Source organism: Brachycentrus maculatus, unplaced genomic scaffold (assembly GCF_059751285.1).
Source record: "Brachycentrus maculatus isolate JH-2025_06_01 unplaced genomic scaffold, ASM5975128v1 h1tg000262l, whole genome shotgun sequence".
Lineage (NCBI taxonomy): Eukaryota > Metazoa > Arthropoda > Insecta > Trichoptera > Brachycentridae > Brachycentrus > Brachycentrus maculatus.
The window spans coordinates 407484-434166 of record NW_028281013.1 but is presented as its reverse complement, the minus strand read 5'-3'; the positions used below and the strand labels follow the sequence as shown (position 1 = coordinate 434166).

Sequence of the window (26683 nt, the reverse complement as noted above, 5' to 3'; positions counted from 1 at the left end):
TTCGTATTCTGTTTTTAATTTTAATTTTAGAACTTAGAACTTCAAACTGCGGAATCCGAGTGACCAATAGAAAAACTTTATATTTATTATTTCTTAAGTTAGCTAATATTACATAATATAAACTATTTTATGCACTTAATTTAATACATCTACATATATATATTTACATTTCCTTACAGTACACAAAACATTTATTTTAAAATTCTTTCAGACTCTTTTCATTATTCATACATTCAGGCATCCCATCATACATTTTTAAACCCCAATATACATTAAACAATTTTGCGACTCTGTTTTTTTCATAAATGGCTTATTTCATCATTTTTTCTAGTTAAATGTTCATGACAATTTTTGTTTAAAACTATTTTATCCTTAAAATATTTTGGTAATTTATCGTATATTTTTATTGAAGTGGGGGCCGTACGTGATTCCACAATACTAAAATTTGGTCGCGATATGGGTTTGAAAAATAAAATATCCCTTTTCTGTATTTTTGCTAGGTAAGGATAGATACATATACCTATTTTCGCGTTAAGGGTTAGTTGTTATTTTGTTAATAGGCCACTTATATCCAGTTTAAAAAATACAATTGATAACAAACAAAAAAAGCTATTGAAACATTTAAAAAGCTATGGAATGTCAACTTTTACTTCCATAGCTCACTTATTCGGAAATACATTGACTTTTATTTCCATTAAAAAACATATCTGTTTAGATTTTGGTGCATAGAAAGATTTCTAATCCCAGCCTTAAATTCTATTTTAGTTTCGTGATTACATATTTTTGAAAACGTTTTTACGAATATTTATTTTATTTTTTGTAAAAATCTTCACATTGGTTTTTAAGTTGTGTTTATCATTTACGAAATCTATTATTGAACCTTCATTTATTACCAGCACAAAAATATTTTTTGTAGTAAAACGTCATCAAATCATAGCAAAAATATTTCAATAGATTTTTTTAAAAGGATGTAATACATTTAATGAATGTGGGTTACTATAAGACATACAAACATTGGACAAAAACTTATTAAATAAACCGTTTAATAAAAAAATTATGATTTATCATATCATAAATTATGTGTTACATTTACGTATAAATAAATATTACAAGGGAATTTTATTACTTTTGCCTTTTGTTCTTATTCAAAGAAAGTCAATAGAAGTCAAAGAAAATAAATATTATTGTACACAAATAGAAAATAAATATGTTGCTTTTTAGAATTTATTATCCAGAAATTTAAAAGGTAGATAGAAATAAAAACAAGCAACTATCCTTCCACTAACCTTTGACCCTTTCGAACGGTATTATGGAGCGACCCTTTATAAAGAAAACAGGTATCAATTGAAAACTTACTCGCTAGACTCTCTTTTATTTTTTTCATCTTCCCTCTAGCAGAAAAGTATTTCAAACTAAGAATAGACAGGAAACCATTAGATATAAAATATTCAAGTCAGAAAATTCAGTATTTTTATTCTACATTAAAGTGAGAAATGCTTAGAAGTCGGCGAAAAATCCACGTATACGTTACTGAAAAAACAGGTTTAAATCTATACTCATGAAATGGATCGTAGAAGAATAAACAAAGTCAAAAAAGACACACAGGTAAAATAAAATGATAGGAATAAATTAATTAAATGGTATGTATTGAACGTTATGCTTGGAGATAGTATTTTTTTTTAAATGTAAATATTTTTAATTACTTGATGATAGTCGAATGTCATAATGGTTCGTAGTAATAATACATACTATTTTCTGTATTAAGAGAAATGAGTCAGCATTGAATTTACTATTGAACTTTTTTTAGTTTTAGCTTGAAGGTGTATGTTCTAATTGGATATCAAATAAAGTGCTGAAATATGTCGGTATAATAGAAATAAAAAACGGACACATGATTTCTAATAATTTTGCAATTTACAAATTAAGCGGTAGTTTGTTCAACAGACGACTTTCAATAAAAGAAAAAATATGTTTTAGGAATTTCACCATGTTTGACCTACGTCAAATAAAATTTCTTAATAAACCGAATAAATATTATCTCTTTTATTTATTAGCTGATTTTTTGTTCAAAATAGTGAGGAAAAACCTTCCTGGTTAACTTTTTTATCATTTATCTTGAATGTTTATTGTTTTTATCCCAATTTTAGATTATTTCCTTATTGCTATTGGCGCACCAAGAAACGAAAGCCGTTTTTTTCGATTAATCCTTTTTGTATCTTACTTTTTTCGACATGAAAGGACACAGATTTGTAGTTTGCGTATATAAATTAAATCTACATCAGGGTGACTGCCAAAAAAATGTCGAAAAATCTACATCATATCATCTGTCAGGTGTACACAAAGGAATTTGGGAAATTATATTCTCCGGTAAGGAATTATTAATAACGCGTCATAACAAGTAACAAAAGATAACCCGCGCGGATTTCATCAAAACAATGAAGGCAAAACGGCAACATGTGTTCTTTAAAGAAATGTGAGCTTTATTTATTAATAATAAAAATCTAAAAACAGAAATACTTTCATTAAATATGCTATTCATGTCGGGCGAAAAAAATGTAAATGGTTTTTTACTAAAAATGTATTCTTTAACCCAATATGGAGCCTTAAAAATGTGGTAATACCGTAGAATGCTCCAAATATCATAGACAGACTAGTTATCGAATGATTCTGTCCTAAAATAGATTTAAAAAGGCCGGGAACTCGTGACCTCTGCCATAAAGGGAAAACTTTAATACTTTAATCACATAATTCCAAAGAACAGCCTGTTCCGAACCATTTTCTAAAATAAGATTGAATGGAAGCAAGGCGCAGGAAAAATAAGGATGTCGTAGCTGTGTAACATCAGAAGCTAGACAGGTCATGAAGTGGAGCTAATGTTCCATGCAGCCAGGGACGGGGACCGGTAAAGGACAAAGATAGATTCCAACGTCTAAAAACCGGCATCGCACCAAAAGAAAAAGAAGAAATTAATGTAATATTCTTCTTATTTTATTCATTATTCTCTTCAATTAACGCAGCTTGACATTAAAGAAGAATATTTTAAATCGTTTTTACAATGCCTTTTAAACACTCAGTACTGCGAAATTGTTAAGCCAAGAAATTTTGTGTGGATATTTTATCCCTGGAGTTTTTCCTTTCTTTTCTATTACTGGATATCTGCAATAGTTCTGGGAATTTCAAACCTGTTTGATTTTTTTAGTTAGGAAATAAAAAATTCTCAACATTGAATGATACAGCCACATTTCATGCTTTCGATCTTGACCCTTGAGAATTTATTTATGCGAAAATGGCGGCATGAAAGCTCCCCTACGTTGTTAAATATTTAAAGTACTATTCTCTCCCCACGGCTTTCAACATTTAGTCTTCCAGTTATATGAAAATATCTCGTTTGGAATTTATTACCAGGAATACCGTTTTTTTATTTATCGATATGACATTTCCCGTAAAATTGTACTGAAATTACTTTTAAAATACCTCTTTTTATGCATTATAAAATTACCTTATTGGTAGTAAACGCTCATGCGTATACTACCGTTATATTTTACCTGATTTTTGCATTCAAAGTAGAGTTTTTTCGTTCTCATTCAAAACCGAATACAGTTATATGCATGATGGTGAAAAAAATATATACAATTTTTAAAATTAACCTGTCTCTGTCTAGACAGAGATAACGCAATTTAATGTGAAGGGAATTGAGTCTAATAATGTCTCAGCGCTTATTTACATAATCGACAAAAACTTAACAATACTATTCATTAAAGTCAAAAACAAGGTCTGAGCTGACTACTTCACAAGTGTCCATAGATGTCGTCTCCAGCTGACATATGAGTGGATATTTAGATATCGAATTTGATCACTCACGTCTTTTGATCATTTTCGGGTCATTAGATATGTTGATCCCCAAACTTCTATATTCCCTACTCAAATAATAGCTCCATCAGAGGATAAGATACCCATAATATACGGCAATAACAATTCACCAAACCCTTTCAAGATTTTGAAAATATATGTATACACACAAAATATTGTTAACCATTGCACTCATGACAACCGAATGACAACAAGATTCCAATTAATACGGTGTTACTTTTTTATCAATGTGATATTTTTTATGGACATTATGAAGATAAATTGAGTCAATCATCAAGATAAATATTTTTATGAAGAATTTACTAATTTGCAATGTTAAATTTAAGAAAAAAAACACTGCAAATAGTAAATTTATGGTAAACACTTACGGTAATATGATTCCCAGTACATCTCTCGCACCTATTAAAGTATAAAGACTTTTAAAGGATAAACGTATCGAATGGCGTCGGCGCCATGCGGAAAAAAGATAATATGAGATAAGATAACTGAACAAAGATATGCTTTTAGACGAAAACGTTGCGAAAAGAAAATCTTGTCAATGTAGTATCACACTGGATCTGTCATACAAGATCATATAATATGATATTATTAAATGAGAATAGGATCTTTTGTTATCTTTTCATCCATGACAACGCATTTAGAGTTCACGACAGATAAGGAACCTTCATTCCTTTCTGAATATCTTTAATAAAATTAATACGGGCTTCGCGAAATATTTTGACTACAGTAATATTTTTTTTTTTATAAATTAAAGTCATTAAGGCACCTAGTCCGCACTCCTGCAAAACGTTGTTTTACTTTTATCTTTTATAACGGTTTCAAAAATTTATTAACCTAAGATAAAAATTTATCTATTTAAAGTTATTTAGTTATCACTTTTTACGGATCAAAAAATATATTTAAAAAATAGACAAAAGCAAATATGTAAATGGTTTATGGTTGGCATGGGAGCATTATAAGAAAATAATAAAAAATAAAATAATATTGACAGTTGAATCCCGACTTTTTCACAGTTAAATTTACCCCCTGAATCATAATTTGATCCTGTGTAAAAAAAGTGAAAAAGTCCGCCTCCGTAGTGTAATGGTCAGCACGCTCGGCTACCTTACTGGAGGTCCCGAGTTCGATTCCCAGGGGGGGTCAAATAAATGTAAGTGATTTTTTCACTCTTATATTTCTTCAATATTACCTTGGACTGGTGCCAGAAGCGGAGGGCTGATCACCTTTCCTTCATGTGTTAACGATCAAGATAACACTGCGTTTATATGATGCAGTGCCCTATGCACCATTGGGGTGCGGATAAGGGTTTGAATGAAATGAAGAAAAAAAATCAAATGTCTTTCATTTTTTTGTTTTGTATATTATACTTGACATTAGTTCTACTTACGTTGATTTACAAGTAAATACAATTTGAGACCACATTTTACACTCTAGATTTCCTTAAAAATTCAACAAATAATTACTTAAAGTATATTATTTATTGATTGACTTCCCGTACAGTACGAGCTCTTCCATTAGAGTTGACCGACCAATATGTCAGGTATCTGTATTTTATTTCCGTTTTTGCCTAAAGGGCGGGAGATAACAAAACATATCGTAAATATACATTCCTAATACTAGCAATGCGTTTATTTAGCACTACGTTCGGGTTAAGTTAAATGAAAATCAATCAATCATTTCATGTCAATTTCCAGCGTGGTCAATATCTTATGTATAACAACATAATGCAAATACGTGGAAATAATTTAAGTAGATACATATATTGTATATGTATGTAGGTTTTTGGTATTATTGACATATTGTGAGTACTTCTAGGTTTTGTGTATAAATTCCTTCTTTCCGGTATCTCTCATTTTTATGCTCGTAATTAGTTGAGTACTAACCCAAGGTCCGAACGAGTAGTGCTTCAGAAATTCTTAGCTTTTCTTATTCCTCCAAGAAGCATGTATGTTTTCATGCAACTTAACATTTTAATGAGAGTGGAACACTTATATATATATATATATATATATATATATATATATATATATATATATATATATATATATATATATATATATATATATATATATATATATATATATATATATATATATATATATATATATATATATATATATATATATATATATATATATATATATATTTATATATATTTATATATATATATATATATATATATATATATATATATATATATATATATATATATATATATATATATATATATATATTTATATATATATATATATACATATATATATATATATATATATATATATATATATATATATATATATATATATATATATATATATATATATATATATATATATATATATATATAAATATATATATATATATATATATTTATATATATATATATATATATATATATATATATATATATATATATATATATATATATATATATATATATATATATATATATATATATATATATATATATATATATATATATATATATATATATATATATATATATATATATATATATATATATATATATATATAAATATATATATATATATATATATTTATATATATATATATATATATATATATATATATATATATATATATATATATATATATATATATATATATATATATATATATATATATATATATATTTATATATAGATAAATATATATATATATATATATATATATATATATATATATATATATATATATATATATATATATATATAAATATATATAAATATATGTATTTATATATTTATGAAAATTAAATGTATATCATAGATGTATACACATTTCATTTAAGTTTTTTAATTCTTATTTTTATTCTAGAATGTTTTAATATTGTAGTTAAATTACCTAAAGCTCGATATTATAAAGGTGTGCTTTGTGTTACACCGTGTAAATTTTTACTTCTTCTCAGATCTTATTTAAAATAATTCATTTATGACATTTATTTACATATAAACAATTAATAACAAATATATATGCAAAGATTATTTTTTACTTCTACTCTATTAATTAAAATTAAAATTGTGAAATAGAACATAAAATAAATGCGACCCAGATTTCATAAGCAAAGTTATTGTCACAACATTATTGTTTAAACGTTCTCTTTGAAAGGTTATAGGCATCATAATTTGAATTTCTGAACATCAGGTACTTTATGTTAGACTCGTTAATCAACAGTTATCAAGAAAGGGGAGCGGAATACAAGAGCTGAGTATTACAAACATCTTTTGATGAAACGTGAGCGTTTCAAAGGAAACAGGAGTGGAAAATTGATGTAAGGGATACGCTCTCTCTTCTTTACAATGCCCGCGTTAACAAAGCAAACCTGCATATTCTGTAACAGCGACATGTCTTTTTGTAGAATTAAAGAAAAAATAAAGAAAAAATGTATGTTTTCATACTCCTAATTGATATTTTACATACTTCATACATCATGTGGGATGTTACCCTCAACTTACCATAGTACATGTAATCAGAGAAAATGAGTAATTTTTTTTAAAGGTGTTTCGGTCTTATTCACAGTAAAAAGTAGGATTTGTTAAGATTACATAAAATGATATTTATTTATTATTATTATTATATTTCTAATTCCCCGCTTCAAATTTCTAAACTATTTCTCAGATTACAAAACCTTGAAATGAATTGGAGATTGAGCCAATCCTTACTTCCTATATCCGATAGTCATACTTTTTAATATGTAGTATGTTCAGTAGTAATTTATTACTGTTGCTTTAAATCCATGCTCTAAAAATTGATAGCTTACGAAACTTCATTCGTTATGTTCAAGGAAATTTTCCTAAACGACCAAGAGAGCAATTCAAAGTATTTGGTTATCAATAATCTAAATACCTCGAGAAAATTGCTTTTGATTTGTTTTACAAATCTATAAAGAAGCAGGGCAATGAAATGATTTTTTTTTGTATAAATACGTTTTCAATGTTTAATATTATTTTGATGTTAGTATGATTATCCACTTTTTAATATTTATATCTACCTTTCTTCGATAATCGACCTATTGACCGATGAAATTGAAGTGTGAAAACATGACACGATATGAAAAGAACGATGGTTGATATTAAGCAGTACGTTTGGTATAGTCGGTAGTTTTTTGCAATGTGAAAATTGAACGTTAAACAATTTTTTTTAAAACTACCTTATGAATTGGTAGGAACTACATAGTTTCGAGTTTTTTCTTTACTGTAATATTACACACATAGTTAATTAAAAAGTTATTAATATCAATACTGTAAGTTAAAAAGTTAACATATAATTTATTGAGGTTAAGTTTATCAAGTTAACCTACGCTGAAGCGTAGGTTAACTTGCTAAATAAATTATTTGCTTTGTTTTATCAATATAATATTTCAATAACATTTTATCATTTGAAAATAATGAAAACATATTTTAACACATTGAAAATTTGCTAAGTGGATTTGTACAAAAAGTTTTTCATTTCATAGCTGATTTACAACTTTCGTGTTAGATAAGAACTCCGGGGAACTGAATGATTCACAAATTTGAATACTAATAATATTCATGTTTTTGAAAAACACTTTGAATTATACCTGAAAACCTTTTTAATTAAAAACTTTTTATGGAAATATTTTTTCTTTCAATACAATTGCTGAAATTACATGTCGCTCACTGCTTTCAAGAAAGTCATAAATCAAAAAACTTGATTTTTCAGGAGAACGTTTTTAAAGTTAAAAAATATAATACAATGTATTAAAAATAAATATCAACCCACTTATTGAACTTTTTACTGTGCAACAGATCTTTTTAGGTAAAACCTGAAGGTTTTTTCTCTATTTGAAAAAGATTTATTTTATTTAAAAAAAAAATTAAATAATACCTTTTCTTCAAAATGCAAAAACAACACTTTCTGCCCTGTAGCGGGTAAATATTAAGTTAAAAATATGCCTCTTTTGCTGGGATATAGTACATTTTTTGGGCATTCCGAAAACATGCCTAACTGAAAATTGTGGATTTTTTATTAATGACGTTCTTGAAAGGAGTGAGCGATGTCTGCTTTGATGAGTTTTATTTTCGATTAGTATTCCTAAAAAGGCCATTTTTTAATCCTCCAAAAATTTAATAAATATAACCGATATTTTTTTTTATTTGTACTCTCTTATTATAAACATTATGTGTGAAATGTTATTATTGCTTTATTATATTTTGTAATAATAATTGCTTTCGTATTTCTCTGTAGGAACTTGAAGAAATTTACATTGATCTCTGCAACACTCTATCGGAAGCTGTTTTACAAGGAGCCGAGGTTGTCTCTTCGAGGGTAAGCAATTTTTATGTGTTAATTTCCTTTAAAAGTGATTTTGTTTTTTTTTACTTTCTACTTCCTTTAACGTTCATATTCAAAATAAAAGAACAAAGGCTTAGTTTTTACAAGTTGTTTCCATTTATTATTTTCCCCGCTAAAGCAGAATGACAGGCGCCGTGGCGTAATTGGATAGACGCTTGACTGCGAAACAAGCGTCAAGGGTTAGAATCCCGCCAATGGATCTTTGTCAGACGGGAGGAATATCTAATTTAACATACTCAACTTATAAGGATTGTATTAGACTCGTATTGTGTTTATAACAGCCGATATAATCAATATTTTCATTCATCATTTTCTTTTGAAAAATTCGCCTTCGAAAAAACGTTATTTTCGTAAGTTGGCAATGGATGACGTCACAGAAATGATGGACTTATTTTAATGTTTGTGTCATTGCTTAATTATTGGCGGCTCTATTTGTTGATGTCCATGGTCCACCCCCGCCCTCCCATCATATTTTTATAACACAAATGGTAGTGTGGTGGTAAACAAACAATCCATACTACTACTATTACAGCTCTTTAAACCATAGACAATAAACCATTTGACGTCGTAAGACGTTCTCGATAGTCTCGATAGTCTAGATAGTAATCTAATATAGATTTATTTTTAATTGGTCTGGGTGTTTGTGTTTTATTTATCACAATTACTTTCCCTATCCTTACTATCCTACATGCAGACAAGCCTTATAAAATTATATTATAATTACAGACAAGCCTTATAATTATTCCTTTTAAAAAAAGTCATTGCTCTAGCATTTTTGAAAAAGCCTTGTATTATGCTTACATTAGAAGCATTCTTGAATATGGATCCCAGATTAATTTTATATACGGAGAATCGAAGCAGTCCAAAATAGATTTTTGAAGTACCTTAACTAAGGATATTTTAGAGCACACTCGAATTGTGTGGACTTGCAATCTCATTTTAAATGAACTCTCTATAAAATCGCAGAAAATTTGCAGATGTGATCTTCTTTTATAAATTGCTCAACCAGCACATCGACTGGAATTGCTGGAACGTATATGTTTTTCCTAGTCGAATCACCAAGGCAACTGACACCTTAGCGCTTTCTACAAGTAGAACAAACTCTAAACAATGTTCCTTTATTTATCATTCATCAAAATTGGTTAGAGATGAATATGGGGGTATTGATATATTCAACTCGACATTGTCAGCGCTGAGATCACTAACAATGTAAGTCGACATTTATATCATGATGTGTCCCTCAGTTTCGTAGAATTTGTCTTTGACTCCACCTTTTATCTTTCCCCTTTCCCCTTTTCCTCCCTTCCGACCCTCTTCCAGGTATTTTCACAAATTTACAAATATGGACGATGCTGTTCTTCTTGCCGATAGCAGAGAAGACCTGCAGGCGTTGGTGACAAAAGTGTATAATGTGTGCAAGGAAAGTGATTTATTGATGAATGTTAGCAAATCCAAGATTATGGTTTTTGAAAGAGAAGAATGCAGATCTGAATGTAAAATATTGGTAAACTGAGAGATTTTGGAACAGGCAGATGATTTCGTGTATTTGGGTAGTATGTTTTCTAGGGATGGAAAGATTGATAAAGACATTGAAAGGAGAGTGAATGCTGGGAACAAAGTGAATGGTGCACTGAAATCAGTTATAGCAAATAAAAACCTATCAGCGGAAGCTAAACTGGCAGTGCACAACGGAGTCCTGGTTCCAACTCTAATGTATGGAAGTGAAACATGGAGTTGGCAAAACAAGGATGAAAGTAGACTGAATGCAGTCGAAATGCGATCTCTCAGAAGAATGTGCGACAAAATGATATATGATAGATGTGCGAATAGTGAAATAAGGAAGGAATGCAAAGCTGAGATAAGCATTATCGATAAAATTAAGAAAGGTGTGTTGAGATGGTTTGGACATGTAGAACGAATGAGTGAGGAAAGAACGGTAAAACAAATTTATGAGGCGAATGTTAGTGGGAAAAGAAGCAGAGGAAGAGCAAGAAAAACATGGCACGATCAGGTGTGCCAAATACTTGAAAGTGGTCAGGTTAGGAGTCGTAACAATCGGCGGGTATGTATGAGGAGATGCATGAACGTGGAAGAGGCGAAGAATGTTTGCAAGGACAGAGTGGTGCGGCGCTCTATTCTCTCTGCCTACCCCTGCGGGGAAGCGGCGTGATGGTTAGTTAGTTAGTTAGTTAGTAATTTTGTAATTGAAATAGTATACATAAGTACTTATTTTGTAATTCTCGTATATGTGAATGACTATATATAACTGTTCTCTAAAATTCCCAAACAAAATAAAATAAATAAAAACTTACATGTATTAAGGTTCACTGGCTTTGAAAATATATCGCGTTTTCTTACCTCGCTTCCAACCCTTCCTATCGATTGCTATTTTATTAAGATACAAACGTACCTTAATGGCAATATAATGTGTGCTTTACCGTAGTCAGGGGACATGTCCGGTGATTATTTCCTTACTTTATAGGGGTAAATACTCGTATAAACTTTTGAAACACCAATGATAGTTCTTAATGCGATCTACATATTCCGTGTATATTATTGAAGATTATTTGACGATCACTCAAATTATTTACTAAGTTCATTTAAATCATGGGTCGTCAACAACGGGCTCGCGAAGCGTTTTGGTGCAGCCCGAAAGATATCGATAATGTACCAAGTGATTTTCAAAGTGACACCACACTTAAAACGGCTTTTAAGGAAAGCTAACGGATTGAATTTGTATGTAAGTATGCCTTTTGAAAATTACAAGGAGTTTAAAAGGTTGGCTCGGCAAATAATTACTATATGTATTTGGTAGTACCTACATAGTAAGCAAACTTTTTCAAAACAATTCTGAATTATCGAAAAACCAAACACTCTTATTAGTTAACGGATTTACATTTAGAAGCAATGCTACGCGTTTTTTTTTAAATGTAAATAAAAAAAAAAACTTTCAAATCAAACACAATCACAAAAATTTCATTGATTTTTTGAGCTACGATGAACAAAATGAACACAAATATTATGTGTAAATATAGTGTAATGACATGCGACCCAAGTAAAATCTCTACGTAAAATATATAGCCCTTTTACAACAAAAGGTGGCCGATGATTTAAATATAATAATATGAGTAAGGAAAAGCACTGTAATAATATAAATGTATCAAGTCACTAGAAAAATAACTACCGGCAGCAGAATTCTAACCTGGTTCCGTTTAAGTGTTAAGGTGTTTATCCGCTGAAGTAAATCACCTTGTAGGTGCTTTAATCGATACCCACAGTAGTAAAATCTATTCATCATTATGACTTTTTGTCAACTCTATAATTCAATTTGATATAAATATTTAAACTGAATATTATTTATTTAATTTCGTGAGCCAATATAGGATTCAATATTTAAAAATAAAAACAAGTAATTAACGTCTAGTTAAAAATAAAAGTCTCGGTCTTTCTTAAAATAAATTTAATATGGATAGAATGTTGCGATGGAAATCATAAAGATATCATTTATTTTCGTTGTGGCAGGCATATTTTTCGTTGAATAAATGTCATAACCAAAAAATGAATTTTTTTGCCGAAAATTCTTTTATCTTTATTCGAGTTTTGAATGTCACATAAAATGAGAAATAATCACACACATTCCACAATTTCAAGATATGGCTTTTTACGTTAACTTTTTTTATGGTTTGATAAAAAAGTTAAACAAAAAGAGGAGAGATTATTCTAAAGCGTGGAAATTTATGCCATTTGTACTTTTCATCTGTCTCGTTAATTTTTTTCTTATAAAGATTGTACAAAATATATTTTAAAAACTTAACTAAGCATCTCGCCGTTTCTCCACACGGATAGGCGGAGAGTATACAATGCCACACCACTCTGTCTTTGCACACAATCTTCCCTTCTTCTTCCACCTACTCATACACTGATTATTCAGACTCCTGACCTGACCCCATCGTAGTATGTTTTATTTTTCTTCTTTTTTTAGATTTCTATTCTCTACTACTGGATATACGCCTTTTCCTATTCTTAAAATTTTCCGTCGGTTGCTGCTTTCAGCTAGTTTTTACCCCTTACATCGGCTATGTCGTCGGACCATCTTTTTGAGGTTTTCCGACGGCTCTTTTAATCTCCCAAGGTTCCATCTTAAACTTTTAAGGGTCCATCTTGTGGGGTTTTGTCCGCAACATGTCCTGCCCATTGCCACTTCAGTCTTGCTACGTGATCCATGATATCCGCTATTTTAGTTCTGTTACTAATTTCCTCATTTCTTATTTTGTTTCTTAGGCTTATTATACTAAGCATAGATCTTTCCATGAATCACTGTGTGCATTTAAGTCCCTCTGCATTTATTTTTGTAAGAGTCATGCTCTCTAATACATAAGTTGTCACTGTAAGTAATTATGATTCATAAATTGTCCTTTTCAAACAAATCAGAATGTCTTTATTTTATGTGATGTGTCTAAGTTTGCCAAAAGCTTTCCCGCACCAAAAGCACCGCATTCTCAGATCTGATACAGAAGCATCTAGGCTTTTTGACAGACCTTCTCTTGTAATACTTTTTTTGTTGTTTTATGTACAATGTTGCGGAACTTAAAATATTTATAAAAATATAATTTATACACAGGCATCTGAGCAATCGCGTCGCTACGAGTCCCTGGGGGCGCAGTGCCGCGCCCTGAGCGGAACCACGGACCTGGCGCACCTGGCGCGCGCGCTGCCCGCGCCGCCCTCGCACGCCGCCCGCCAGCCCGCGCGCCGCTTGTTCGCGCCTCCGCACCCAGCCGCCGGGCACGACGAGGAGGGCGACATGTCGCAGGTTTGGAAACACAAAAATGCCAGATTATATCAGATATTTTCTGGAATTTCTGCTCATTAAAAAGCTTATTTTCATCTCTCCAATAGTTGTCTCTAGCGAAATTCTAGTGATTTAAGAACAATGTTTCGAAATTGAATAATATATATATTTATATTCATATATATATATATATATATATATATATATATATATATATAATTTTAATTTTAAACTCACGGTTTTTGTTATTTGCGGATGACCTAAAGCTTTTCTTAAAGGTGACAACTTTTGACGATTTTCGTCTTCTCCAAGCAGATATATCAAATATATGTGAATGGGGAAGACGAAACAAATTAATGTTTAATGTTTCCAAGTGTTCGATCACGTCTTTCACTAGGGCCCAAAAAACATTATTTTATCGCTACAAAATGAACGACCAAAATCTGATGCGAGCATCGAATGTTAGGGATCTGGGCGTTAGATTTGTGAGCACCCTGACATTTCACGATCATATAGAGGCAGTCAGTAGTAATGCATTGAAAATGCTAGGATTTGTTCTGCGTACTGCCAGGGTTTTCGAAAATACCCGCGTGCTGAGAACTCTTTATAACTCCTTGGTGCGAAGTAGACTCGAGAGTGGCTCGATGATCTGGGGGCCACACGAGCTTAAGTACTCTCTTATGGTAGAGAAAGTCCAAAAGAAGTTTTTGAGGTATCTCTACATGAGAGAGTACGGCTATTATCCTTGGCTCTACCCGACCCAGTTTCTCCAGGGTATGCTTGGCTACAATAGTTTAGAGACTAGAAGGAATGCGTATTTGATTACGCATTTTTATCGATTGTTGCGCGGTATGATCGATAATCCTGAAATTATCCAGAGCATTGGTCTGTATGTTCCCGATAGTTACCTAAGACAGCGTCGGCATAGATTGTTTCAGATTCCTATACACAGGACCAACCTGCCGATGGTTATGCCTGTAGGAAGAGCTACCGCTATGTTGAACAATATCACATTGGATATTGATCTGTTCCATGTGTCCGAAGGAGTTTTCCGAAGCGAGATTCTTCTACACATTTAACAAGAGTCTTCTTGTGTAATTTTTAATTTGTTTTTTTTAATATATACGCCTTAAATGTTTGTTTGTAATGTATATATTAATTATTGAATAAATTGAAATTGAATTGAAAACAATATATATATATATATATATATATATATATATATATATATATATATATATATATATATATATATATTTATATATATATATATATACATATGTATATATATATATATATATGTATATATATATATATATATATATATATATATATATATATATATATATATATATATATATATATATATATATATATATATATATATATAAATTTATATATATATAAATATATATATATATATATATATATATATATATATATATATATATATATATATATATATATATATATATATATATATATATATATATATATATATATAACTTCTAAGAATTTGAGTACTGTGGTTGTCAATCATGGGAATTAGTGAATGTTACACTGTGTAAAGTGATCACTTAAACCAAGCTATAACGGTCGGAATCCCCGTAAATGACCAGACCCGGTCACTGATCAAATAAAATAAATGTAAATGAAACTATGTGATACTTTATTATATAAATGAATGATTATTTAACTTTATGGAAATAAGATTTCGATATAACCTTATATGAAGCATTAAAAAAATGTTTAATTATAAAATAGGTACATAATTATAATAACTAATAATGATTATTCTTCAATCGTTATTTCCTGGTTTTTAACAATTTTTATTCATTTTAGAAAAACAGTAAAATGTATTTTAGTATAAAATCCTACAAAAGCCGTTGTAACATAAGACTGCATTAATCAAAAATCGAATAATAACGGTTATGAAAATTTTTAAACCTCCATGTATACATAGATGTATCTCAGTTATAAAAATGTTTTCATAACGGTTCTTAAAATATTGTTGTTCACTTTTTGGTATTTCAGTGAACTTTTCCCTTTCTCAGTTATAATACATTTTCATTGTAATCAGTTTTTGTCATTAATTATTAATACGAAAACTGAATCATAAAATATTCTCAAGATTTTGTTGAGAATATTTTATGATATTTTTGTTGAGAGTAATTTGAGTGCGAAATTACACTTTTTATACCACAAATATTTCAGGGTTCTAGTATAATATTTTTAATTACTTTGTCTACCTCCATTAAGTGTTAGTTAATACATTAAATTCTAGCGGGGGTCAAAATAATATATAAGTGATTTTTTACTCATAAGTAAGTATGTTTTTTTTTCTATATTACCATATTTAATTTCAATATAATACAAACAAAAACATATGGCGTAAAGGGTAAAATAAATAACTTTAAATATAATACTCGTAATGTATTTATGATTCCATATTTCCGAGTAAATTTCTATTACTTATAAAATTGTTCATAAATCAAAAATTTACTTTTATTATCTTTCGATACTTCCATTATAAACAAAGCAAACCTTTTCCTCAAATCAAACAACAAAAGCCATAGATGTTATGAAAATATTAATTAAAAGGCTAGAGATGTATATTTCTCTACTATTAAATGGAATTGAATATAATGGCATAACTTATGTTTAATCAATTATTTTGTTTGTTTAGGACAATATTCCTCCATCTCTTAAAGATGAGCTGGTTCTGGAAAGATTGGGGCCAATGCTAATAAGATCCAATTACGATACACTTAAGAAGGAAGCTTTAGACTTGGAACTTCAAATAAAACAATTACAGGTAAGAGTTCAAAACAATTAAAAAATTTCTATGTGTAGTATTCGTAAACGAAAATAAATATTTTCTCATTTTATGTTAACTTTAAAATAAAAAAAATTTAAGTATTGAGTATTCATTATTGTAATTGAATACATTTGCTTTATTATGTAACTTTAAATAAATAGTTTGGATTAGTAATTAATAAAAAAGTTGTGTATAATAACTATTCCACATTATTAGTGTGTAAATAAAGAAATCAAAGAAATATTTAAAATACAATATAATTTTTAAATTTGGTTTGATGGTTTTCAGGATTCCTTGGACACGATGATTCGGATGCAGCAGCGGTCGTTGGAGAATCACTTGTATAATAAAGTTAACGAATTACAGGTAATTTAATAAAAAAACATTTAAATTTCTTTTTTTGACATTTCAACATAGATTGACCGTTAAGTAAACAAGTATTTGGAAACATTGAAAATTTTGTGAATATTTATATTCCTGTAAGTATAATATTTTGAATTGTTAATAACAGTAATGATGATTTGTGTTAAATGTAACTGTAAATGATATCCTTCAAGAACCTTCCACAATCTTTATTAATATTCTCAAAAGTCCGCATAATTTATTCATATTTACCCTTGTTTGGGATGGAGTTATTTGGAAAGGTTAAAAGTTTATTTAGCTTAAAAGCGTTTAAAGAGTTTTCTCATTTCTTTGAAAGCTTGAGATTATTTTCTTCATTCTTATTTTGTTTACGTGTTTTTAAAATATTTTTACCATCGTAATAATATTTCAATCACATTATACGAGTATATCGATGACTGTAAAATATTTAAGTAAATATTTGGGTCATTTTTTAATCATTTTAATTTCATTCCATTTACGTTGGGCTAATCCATCCGTTATTAAAAATAGGAATCAAGTTATGGTAGAGTAGGCTCTGCTATAGTAGCCGACTCATAGTAATTCGTCTTGGTCAGACACTTGATAAAAGTGGTTGTAATTATAGCAGTCCTTCATAAATACGGTCTCTCTTGCTATCCGTCCCCAATTTTATCCGCAATTGGTATCGCTTATGCAATCGATCATGAAACTTTACATGGATGACTTATGAAGTCCATTTCACTTGCATTCATTCTATTATTACTTAAATAAATTTATGAACAATGAGTGATTTATACAATTTGAAAAAGCATATTGACTCAGAAATATGACATTGCATATATGTATATAACGAGAGTCTTCACACACCACATCACTTGAGAGATTTGTTTTACATATTGCGCATCAATTCTGCATTTCCGCAATTCGAATACGATCATTATGAAGGTTCATTATTTGCACGAATTTTCAAGATCTAAGTTTTGCTTATATCAGAAATATGATTGTTAATAGGTTATCACTCTTATGCTCCCTTGTATATTCATTGCATAAAAACTTTGTGAATCTCAGCGTTGTTTACTTTTTGGGGGAACACTACCTTGATTTAAGATAGTTTTTTAGTAAATTCGAGATGGTTGATTGAATACGCCTTGTAAAAATATCGATACGTTTCATTTGTTTCTATGATACTTGTTTACTAAACTATTTCTTTCATTAACAGGCTTTTAAATCTACATTTCTACAAATCATATTTTATTATCTGAACAAAACATTAAAAGTATAGATAGTTGTATTGGATAATGAAAAAAAAAACGTTTTTGTACCTTTTTGTATCCATATGTAAAATTAATTTATTTTAATATTTCAGGAAGACATATCATTGAAAAAGTTTGACCTGAGAGTTGCGCAAATACACCTTTCTGCTGTTAAAGCGCAGGTTTGTTGACTCATTTTTTTTTTTTTAATAAAGTTTGTTTTGGTTTGGTAAGCTCACAAAGCTTTACTAATATTTTAATATATGTTTCTTGTGTCATGGATTTGACAGTGGTGTAATACTTTTGATAGAAAAACTTTTACCTTACTTTTTGTCTTTATACTCGTATAACTTTCTTGAATATAACAATTTTTCGGGTATTACTAGAAAGAATCGAGACATATTGAGAGAGTGATACGTGATAAGAGTTTTATTTATTGTTTCGGCATTAACTTTGTGGTAAGACATGTTACAATGATTAAAGAAAACACTTGTTTTTTACCACTTGAGTTTTATTATAGACTACATGTTTCAGAAGTTAAACTTCCATCATTCAGGTCTGTATAATAATGTCTGTTATTATACAAACCTGAATGATGGAAGTTTAACTTCTGAAATATGTAGTCTATAATAAAACTCAAGTGGTAAAAAACAAGTGTTTTCTTTAATCTTTGTGATAAGAGTTAATGATTGTGATAAAAAAAAATATTTCCATTAACTTAAGCTACCTGTATCGAACAAAGTAAAGTAAAATCTAGAACTACGAATATCTCAAGTTACGAATTGAAATATCTCAGTTTGTGAACAGAATTTCAGGTTAGGAACAAAAATGTAGGTAACGAATCGACGAGCACGTACTTTACAGACTGAGGTTCTGGGAAATCATATTGGAAGTACTGAAACAACTTCATAATGAACAGTGAATCGCGGTGAGAGAAAAAACAGACTAAAACACAAGTAAAATCTACCTGATAGACGTGGCACAGGATATATATTGTAGTTTCCTGAATAACGAAATTTATGTGAGAATAGGATTGAGTTTTTCGGAAAAATGTAACTCCTAAAAACATTTTCCACTCATTACAAATTAACAAAAGGATAATTTTTATGTAACCCCGTGTAATTATATAACATAGAAAAATAATATTGGACAAGTTTTTAGTTTAGCAAAATCTACAGGTATATCAATTTTAAGCAAATGATGTTTTTGTGAAAGATAAAAAATCTCTTTCAAAATAGCTACATTTTTCTTAGGGAAAATACTTGAACATAATTTATTATGTAGTAAGTTTTAAATATAAATATAATGTACTAAAAGTTATATATTTGATTACATTGAGGTGAGACTCACAATCTGCTGAACAGTTTTTTTATTGAATTCCTATAATCGTTGTTAATCTGTACTGAATGTTTGGATAAAATATTGTAACTTGAATAAGATTAACGTAAAAATGAATTTCTAGTAATTTTTACATGGTGAATTGGTAAGTGAAAGGTTCGTTACGTGTTATGTATGAAGAAAAAAATGTCGAATTGACAACTTAGTTTTTTAATTACTTAAAATGGATCATTTTGAGGTAGAACTATGACTTCAATTGTTTTTATAGTATTTCCATGATGAAGAAATGTTAAAAAGTAAATTTTTCTAAGATATAGGGCGGTCTGATCCGTTTTACATTATTTCTTAATATAATATTTGTTTTGGATTACATAAGGTTTTACTATTTTTTTCTTATGATATTCAAAGATATGGATATGCCTAATGGGTATGTTATTTCCAAGTTTTTATTTTAAGTTTTCAAAATGACAAATAAACCAGGAGCTTAAAATACCCATTACGCAAACAAATTCGTTCACTGATTCGAGTGATAAAATCAAAAAACCGAATTAAGAAAATATTTTTTTCATAATTCGGTTTTGGGATTCGATTGTCTGTCACGGCTCAAAAAGTCTACACATTCATTCAATTAATTCCACCCTTAGTAACTCTCATTTTAACTTCATACATACATTAATTGTGCGATTTTTTTTTACATTCTTTACCAATTGTGAAGTATGGGCTTTGTCCGTAGAGGTCAAGTTTCTGTACGGAGCTTAACAAGGAGTTGAAGTGTCTCGAGTGCCCACTACGAGCTGGCTTCTATGAGAGACACAAACAATAATAGGCTCTACGGCTCGGAAGGTCGAGAAGTGAAACCTTCAACAAAATAGACTCCATTCGTGAAGTTCTCTACATTCTCGTGATGAAAAATATGTATTGTATTTATAAATATTTTTCGCAAATTGAGGGACAATTTGATTTTTCCAAGGTTTTTAGCCCTATAATTGCCCTGATTTCTATACTCGCTTCTTACATTATTGGCTCGTCTCTGTTTGGACATCTTTAATACAGCTCGAGAACAGTATCTCAAAAGGAAATTCAGTATTTGAGTGCATACAATTTTATATATATATATATATATATATATATATATATATATATATATATATATATATATATATATATAAATATAAATATATATATATATATATATATATATATATATATATATATATATATATATATATATATATATATATATATATATATATATATATATATATATACAACGTGGTAATATTTTTCTTTGTAAATTGGGTGTATAATAATAAAATAAACAATGTGTTGCTTTGTAATTAAACAAACGACAATAAAAGTTTATTCTTAATTAATCTTTACAATAATTTTTATATCTATCTGATTCTGACAGTCAACAATATTTTTTTCTATCGGAAGTCTTTTGTTTTATTCTGTGCGACGCATGCGACATCTGGTGGTAGAACTGTTTTATGTAGGTACTATTTGTAAGTACTTAATAAAATGTATAGGTAGGTACCTAGGTATTTTATTACATGTATATATTTATTTATATATATATATATATATATATATATATATATATATATATATATATATATATATATATATATATATATATATATATATATATATATATATATATATATATATATATATATATATATATATATATCAATATTTTATATAATCAAAAGAAATCTGCATTACTATTTGGATTGCAAAAAAAAATATTGGGCATATTGAGGCATATTTATAACATTAATTTTAAAAAATTAACTGCATAATTTTTTCAATATCTTTGTAAACATATTCTAAATCTAATACAATGATCATATCTTTAAATATCAAAAAAAAAAATTATACACACTTTGAAGAGACGAGCGAGAGATAGAGTCGAGTGGAGACTGATAATGAAAGGATTAAACCAAATATCATACAGATTGTAACCCACAAAGAAGATTTAGCATGGAACTATAAAAATATATTTATGGCCTCTGTTCTATAAATTGAATTTGGTTCAAATATAAATTAGAAAATAATTTATAAAACCAACACAATTAATTACGAGTAGATTCAAACTTATCTCTTTATATAATATAAACGTAGTTTTGAAATAAAACGAAATCTTTATTGTAATTGAATATTTTCTAGGTTTCTTTGTACAAAGTTGGAGAAATGTTTTCCCGCATAATATTGTTCAAGCAGATTATTTCGGGAGAATATCACTTGATAGGAAATTTGTGTTATAATTTGATTTTCTCTCCGATTTCACAGCCAGCGAGTAGTCTAGCTTCTATCCAGGGCACGTCCGAGCCAATAAATAAAGTGATATAACGTCACAATCCTCTCGGGGTATAACGATTCAGGTTGATGTACAAACAATCTCGAAGTTTCATTAAGCATGAAAAGACCTTACATTTTATTTTAAAGGCTTAAAAAAATTATTTAATAATCAAATTATGGTTGAGTTCTTGGTTTAAGAATTTTATAAAACCTTATACGAAGTTATAAAAAAATATTGAATTTTATTTACCTTTTTAAAATACATACTACTAATAAAACAAACGAATAATTATTTTTTTGTTATTTAAAAAAATCGTATTACTAAGCCGTTTTAAAAAAATAATAATATTTAATTCAATATTAAATAATCAATTAATTAATGAGATTCAATTTAAGTAAAGAACATACCATGAGATGGGAATAAATTACAAAGAATTACATTAAATAGATAACCTCCGCTTGTAATGGCGGAGAAAAATCGACTGTTATTATTTTTTATTACTAAAAAATATTTGTCGACGGTTATATTAGTGACATTTCTTTTAAAGACAAAAGAAGGTGCTTTTAAATATAGAGCATGTTACAGAAATAGAATCGAGCGATTCGAATGTACCTTAAAATAAAAGTTAGTCCTAATAATAGTAATTGGTTTACACAAAAAGGACCATTTTTAGTCCATCGAATTGAATGGAAACAACCGTTTAGTTGCGTCTTTTTACACTTGCGTCAAAATTACCGGCTGTTATTTATTTTAACAAACCTCATACACCCCTTTTTTTAAATGGTTATGCTCAAAGCACAGATCGACGTGAAATGAAAATGAGTTTGTCTTATAAATAATTTTTAAAGAAAATACAGTTTTTTTTAAAAATTACTATCATGTATAAAAATTACCGAATAATAATATCAAGGTAAACTAGCCCATTGCCTATCAGGACTAAAACCTAACTAAGTAATTTGCATTTGTACATCAGAAGAAACTTTCTTCGCGTGATATAAATGATTACAATATACTATCCATAAAATACTGGATTACAATTCACTTTATGAGTAAGTATGACGAGCAAACAAAAAGTAAGGAAATTTTAGCGGAAACATTAGGTACATAAAACTGTCATTACGGATAATGTATTGCTCTTCCACATAAAATAACTTTGTAGACTGACTACATAGTGTGGTATTACGTTCGCTTTATAAAAAGAAGGTAAATACTAGCTGTATAGAAGCATTAGTAAACCATAAAATATCATTTGACCGCTCAAACATATGGTGTGTATAATATATATATATATATACATATATATATATATATATATATATATATATATATATATATATATATATATATATATATATATATATACATATATATATATATATATATATATATATATATATATATATATATATATATATATATATATATATATATATATATATATATATATATATATAAATATATAATATATATATATATATATTATATATATATATATATATATATATATATATATATATATATATATATATATATATATATATATATATATATATATATATATATATATATATATATATATATATATATATAATATATATACATATATATATATATATATATATAGATATATATATATATATATATATATATATATATATATATATATATATATAATATATATATATATATATATATATATATACATATATCTGTGTGTGTTTGTGTGCGAGGATTTCAGTAGATTGTTATGGAAATAATGAGTCCAAAAAGTGGAAAAACTTGTTAAATTATGTCGTTTTAATAAACTAAAACTAAATAATATGATTTTTATAATCAGTAAACCTTAAACACTAACATATGTACTTGTTTACGTAACTACTTAATATGTTTTACTCTACATTCATACTCTAACTGTATAATGGAAGATAAAGAACCTAACTTTAATACTCGTATCCCCCTTTTGTCACGAAATTCTTTCTTACTGAAAAATAGATAGGAATCTTCGAGTATTTGAAAATCAATTTCCTTTTTTTTACTACATCTATATTTTTCTGATTGAAATAAATGAGATTAGTATTTTTAGCTCTTAACTATATTTGCCGGATACGACGTGGTGCAGCGTTTGTTTTATAAGGCTTTCATTATGCGAGGCATCTTTATGTTTATTTGTTGTTGTTTTTTTAATGTTAAATTGTCCAGTTCAAACGAAATCTTAATTGAACAAGAATGTATTTGTGTAATTTCACTTTAGAATTTAAATTTAAATCCGTAAAATATAATTTTAAAATGTGCATAAATAGCACATAGATATTTTTCCTATATTTCTGTTCAAATATTTTTTCCTGAGTAGATACAAATACAGTGAATATTTTTTTAATAAAATTACAGTACCGTATATTGAAGAACTATGCGGATGTAAAAATTTAATGTTTGAATGGGAAAAATTAAATTATCATTGTTTTTTTCACGATAAAATACCATACAATTCAATTCTATCTGCAAGCTTCCTCTATTTGGTTTATATCCGAACTCGACCTAAGTTTTTGGTTTGCGCCTTTGATAAAAAAAATGGCCAGGGAAATGTCTGAATTTTCGAATCATTATTATTATTTTAGGCAAAAGATGTCTCATTTTACACATTTCAGTATTGTTTTCGTAAATCAAATAAGAGATTAAAACACATTATTGAAATTATATATTTTCGTTTATTGATTCTGCAGCCACTTGTGGTAATATCTAATCATTTTAATTTGAATTATTTCACTTGGGAAATACCATTATTTCTTCAAATCTATCATGACATGTTGCATTTCGCGTCATTTTATTTATTATATATTTATTATGTCGACGTCGAATGTGAAGCCAAGACTAAATTTTAGAGTTGTTTCCTTGGACGTTGAAGGATGAAGAGGAGGTAGGGACCGTTTAATGTGGGAACATAAACAATAGGGAAGAAAGGCTTTAGTCATTGTCGTATTCTTAATTATGGGTTTATTTTAATTTGATATCTATCTATCTGCTTCAAAATCTTTCAGTTTATGACTTTTCGTGTTAATATTTTCTTAGGATTTCTACGTGTAATTGTGAAATGTCGTTTTCAATTATTTGACAAACCTGATCATGCCAAGTTTTCTTCGGTCTTCCTTTGATCCTTTTTCCAACTACATTCTCCTCATAAATATTTTTTGTCTTCTTTCCTCGCTCATTCGTTCCACAGGTCTAACTAACTTAACACGCCTTTTTCAATTTTATCGATAATGCTTATCTCAGCCTTGCATTAATTTCTTATTTCCCCATTCGTCAATGACTCCATTCGGTATACTTTCAACTTTATTTTGCCTTCGCCATGCTTTGCTTCCATACATTAGGGTTGGCACCAGGACTGCCAGTTTAGCTTACGCTGATAGTTTTTTTTTGCTATAACTGATTTTAGTACACCATTCACTCTTTTCCCAGCATTCACTCTCCTTTCTTTATCTTTATCAATCTTTCCTTCCATAGAAAATATACTACCCAAATATACGAAATCAACTACTTATTGCATAATTTACCCATTTATTTATATTTTACAACCAGATAAATGTAAATTCATCTCTTTCGAAATGCTTTATTTTGGATTTGCCAACATTCATTATTAAATCACCTTTCTTGCGCAAATTATACACTTTTGTCACCAACGTCTGTATATCCTCCCTTACTACCGACAAAAAAAAACAACGTCGTCAGCATATTAAAAACTACAGACAGTGAAATTATACATTCTAGCTCCAAAATTTAAACCATTCAGTTCTTTCATGCAATTTATCCGTGTATAGATTAAACAGTCAAGGTGATATTACACATCCCTGTTTAACACGTTTAGAGATGAGAAACCGGACTGAAAATGAGCCACTTACCCTAATGCATGCAGTGTTATTCTCGTACAAGGCTGCAATGCCTTTGATAAGTTTACTGCTTGCTCCATACTCAACTCGGTCATACGCTTTCTGCAAATCTACAAATGCGCTGAAAAGCTTTTGGTTATTCCCCAAAAACTTTTCTGTTATATTGCGCAAAGCAAAAATTAAAATCCGTACAACTTCTTCCATTCATAAATCCACTCTGAGCATCTAATTATGTAAATAATAAATGCATGTAATATAAATAAATATTAGATGGAAGATGAGTACTATTTATTTTGATCTCCTGGGAATTGAACCCGGGGCCTCCAGCACGGCGTTACATTGTGAAGGCGGACAAATTACATTTCAAAAAATATAGATGGAATATGCCTTTAAATTGAGATCTTTAAAAAAATTGCAAATTCATTTATTTAGCTCAAAATATTTTAAAAAATTACGATGGTAACATTTTTGAACGTCTATTCACAAACGTATATTTCTGTGAATAATATAAAGTGTGCGCCCTAAAAGTGGTAACGGGAAAATGTAAAAGCTTTTCAAAATGGCGTCGCACATGCGCTTTCGCAAGGGAACATATCGACGGGATTCCGGGAACGGCACGTGGTCTACATTTTTAGGGTTTCATCTTTCTATAAATACATTTTTCTTTAAATAATTTTATTTGACATATTCTTCTTTCTTTATATACCATCCTAAATTTATTTC

At 28.5% G+C, this 26683-nt stretch overlaps 1 protein-coding gene across 4 annotated transcripts in view; it reads left to right on the top strand.

The window, feature by feature from the left end:
- Stacl (SH3 and cysteine-rich domain-containing protein) overlaps positions 1-26683 on the top strand; it is a 136109-nt gene that overhangs the window by 81381 nt on the left and 28045 nt on the right. For all 4 annotated transcript variants that reach the window (XM_088266129.1, XM_088266130.1, XM_088266131.1 and 1 more), the window contains exons 7-11: positions 9100-9180; positions 13829-14020; positions 16686-16814; positions 17106-17183; positions 18547-18615. In XM_088266129.1, the coding sequence (XP_088122255.1) occupies positions 9100-9180; positions 13829-14020; positions 16686-16814; positions 17106-17183; positions 18547-18615 (549 nt within the window). The remainder of the gene's footprint in view (positions 1-9099; positions 9181-13828; positions 14021-16685; positions 16815-17105; positions 17184-18546; positions 18616-26683) is intronic.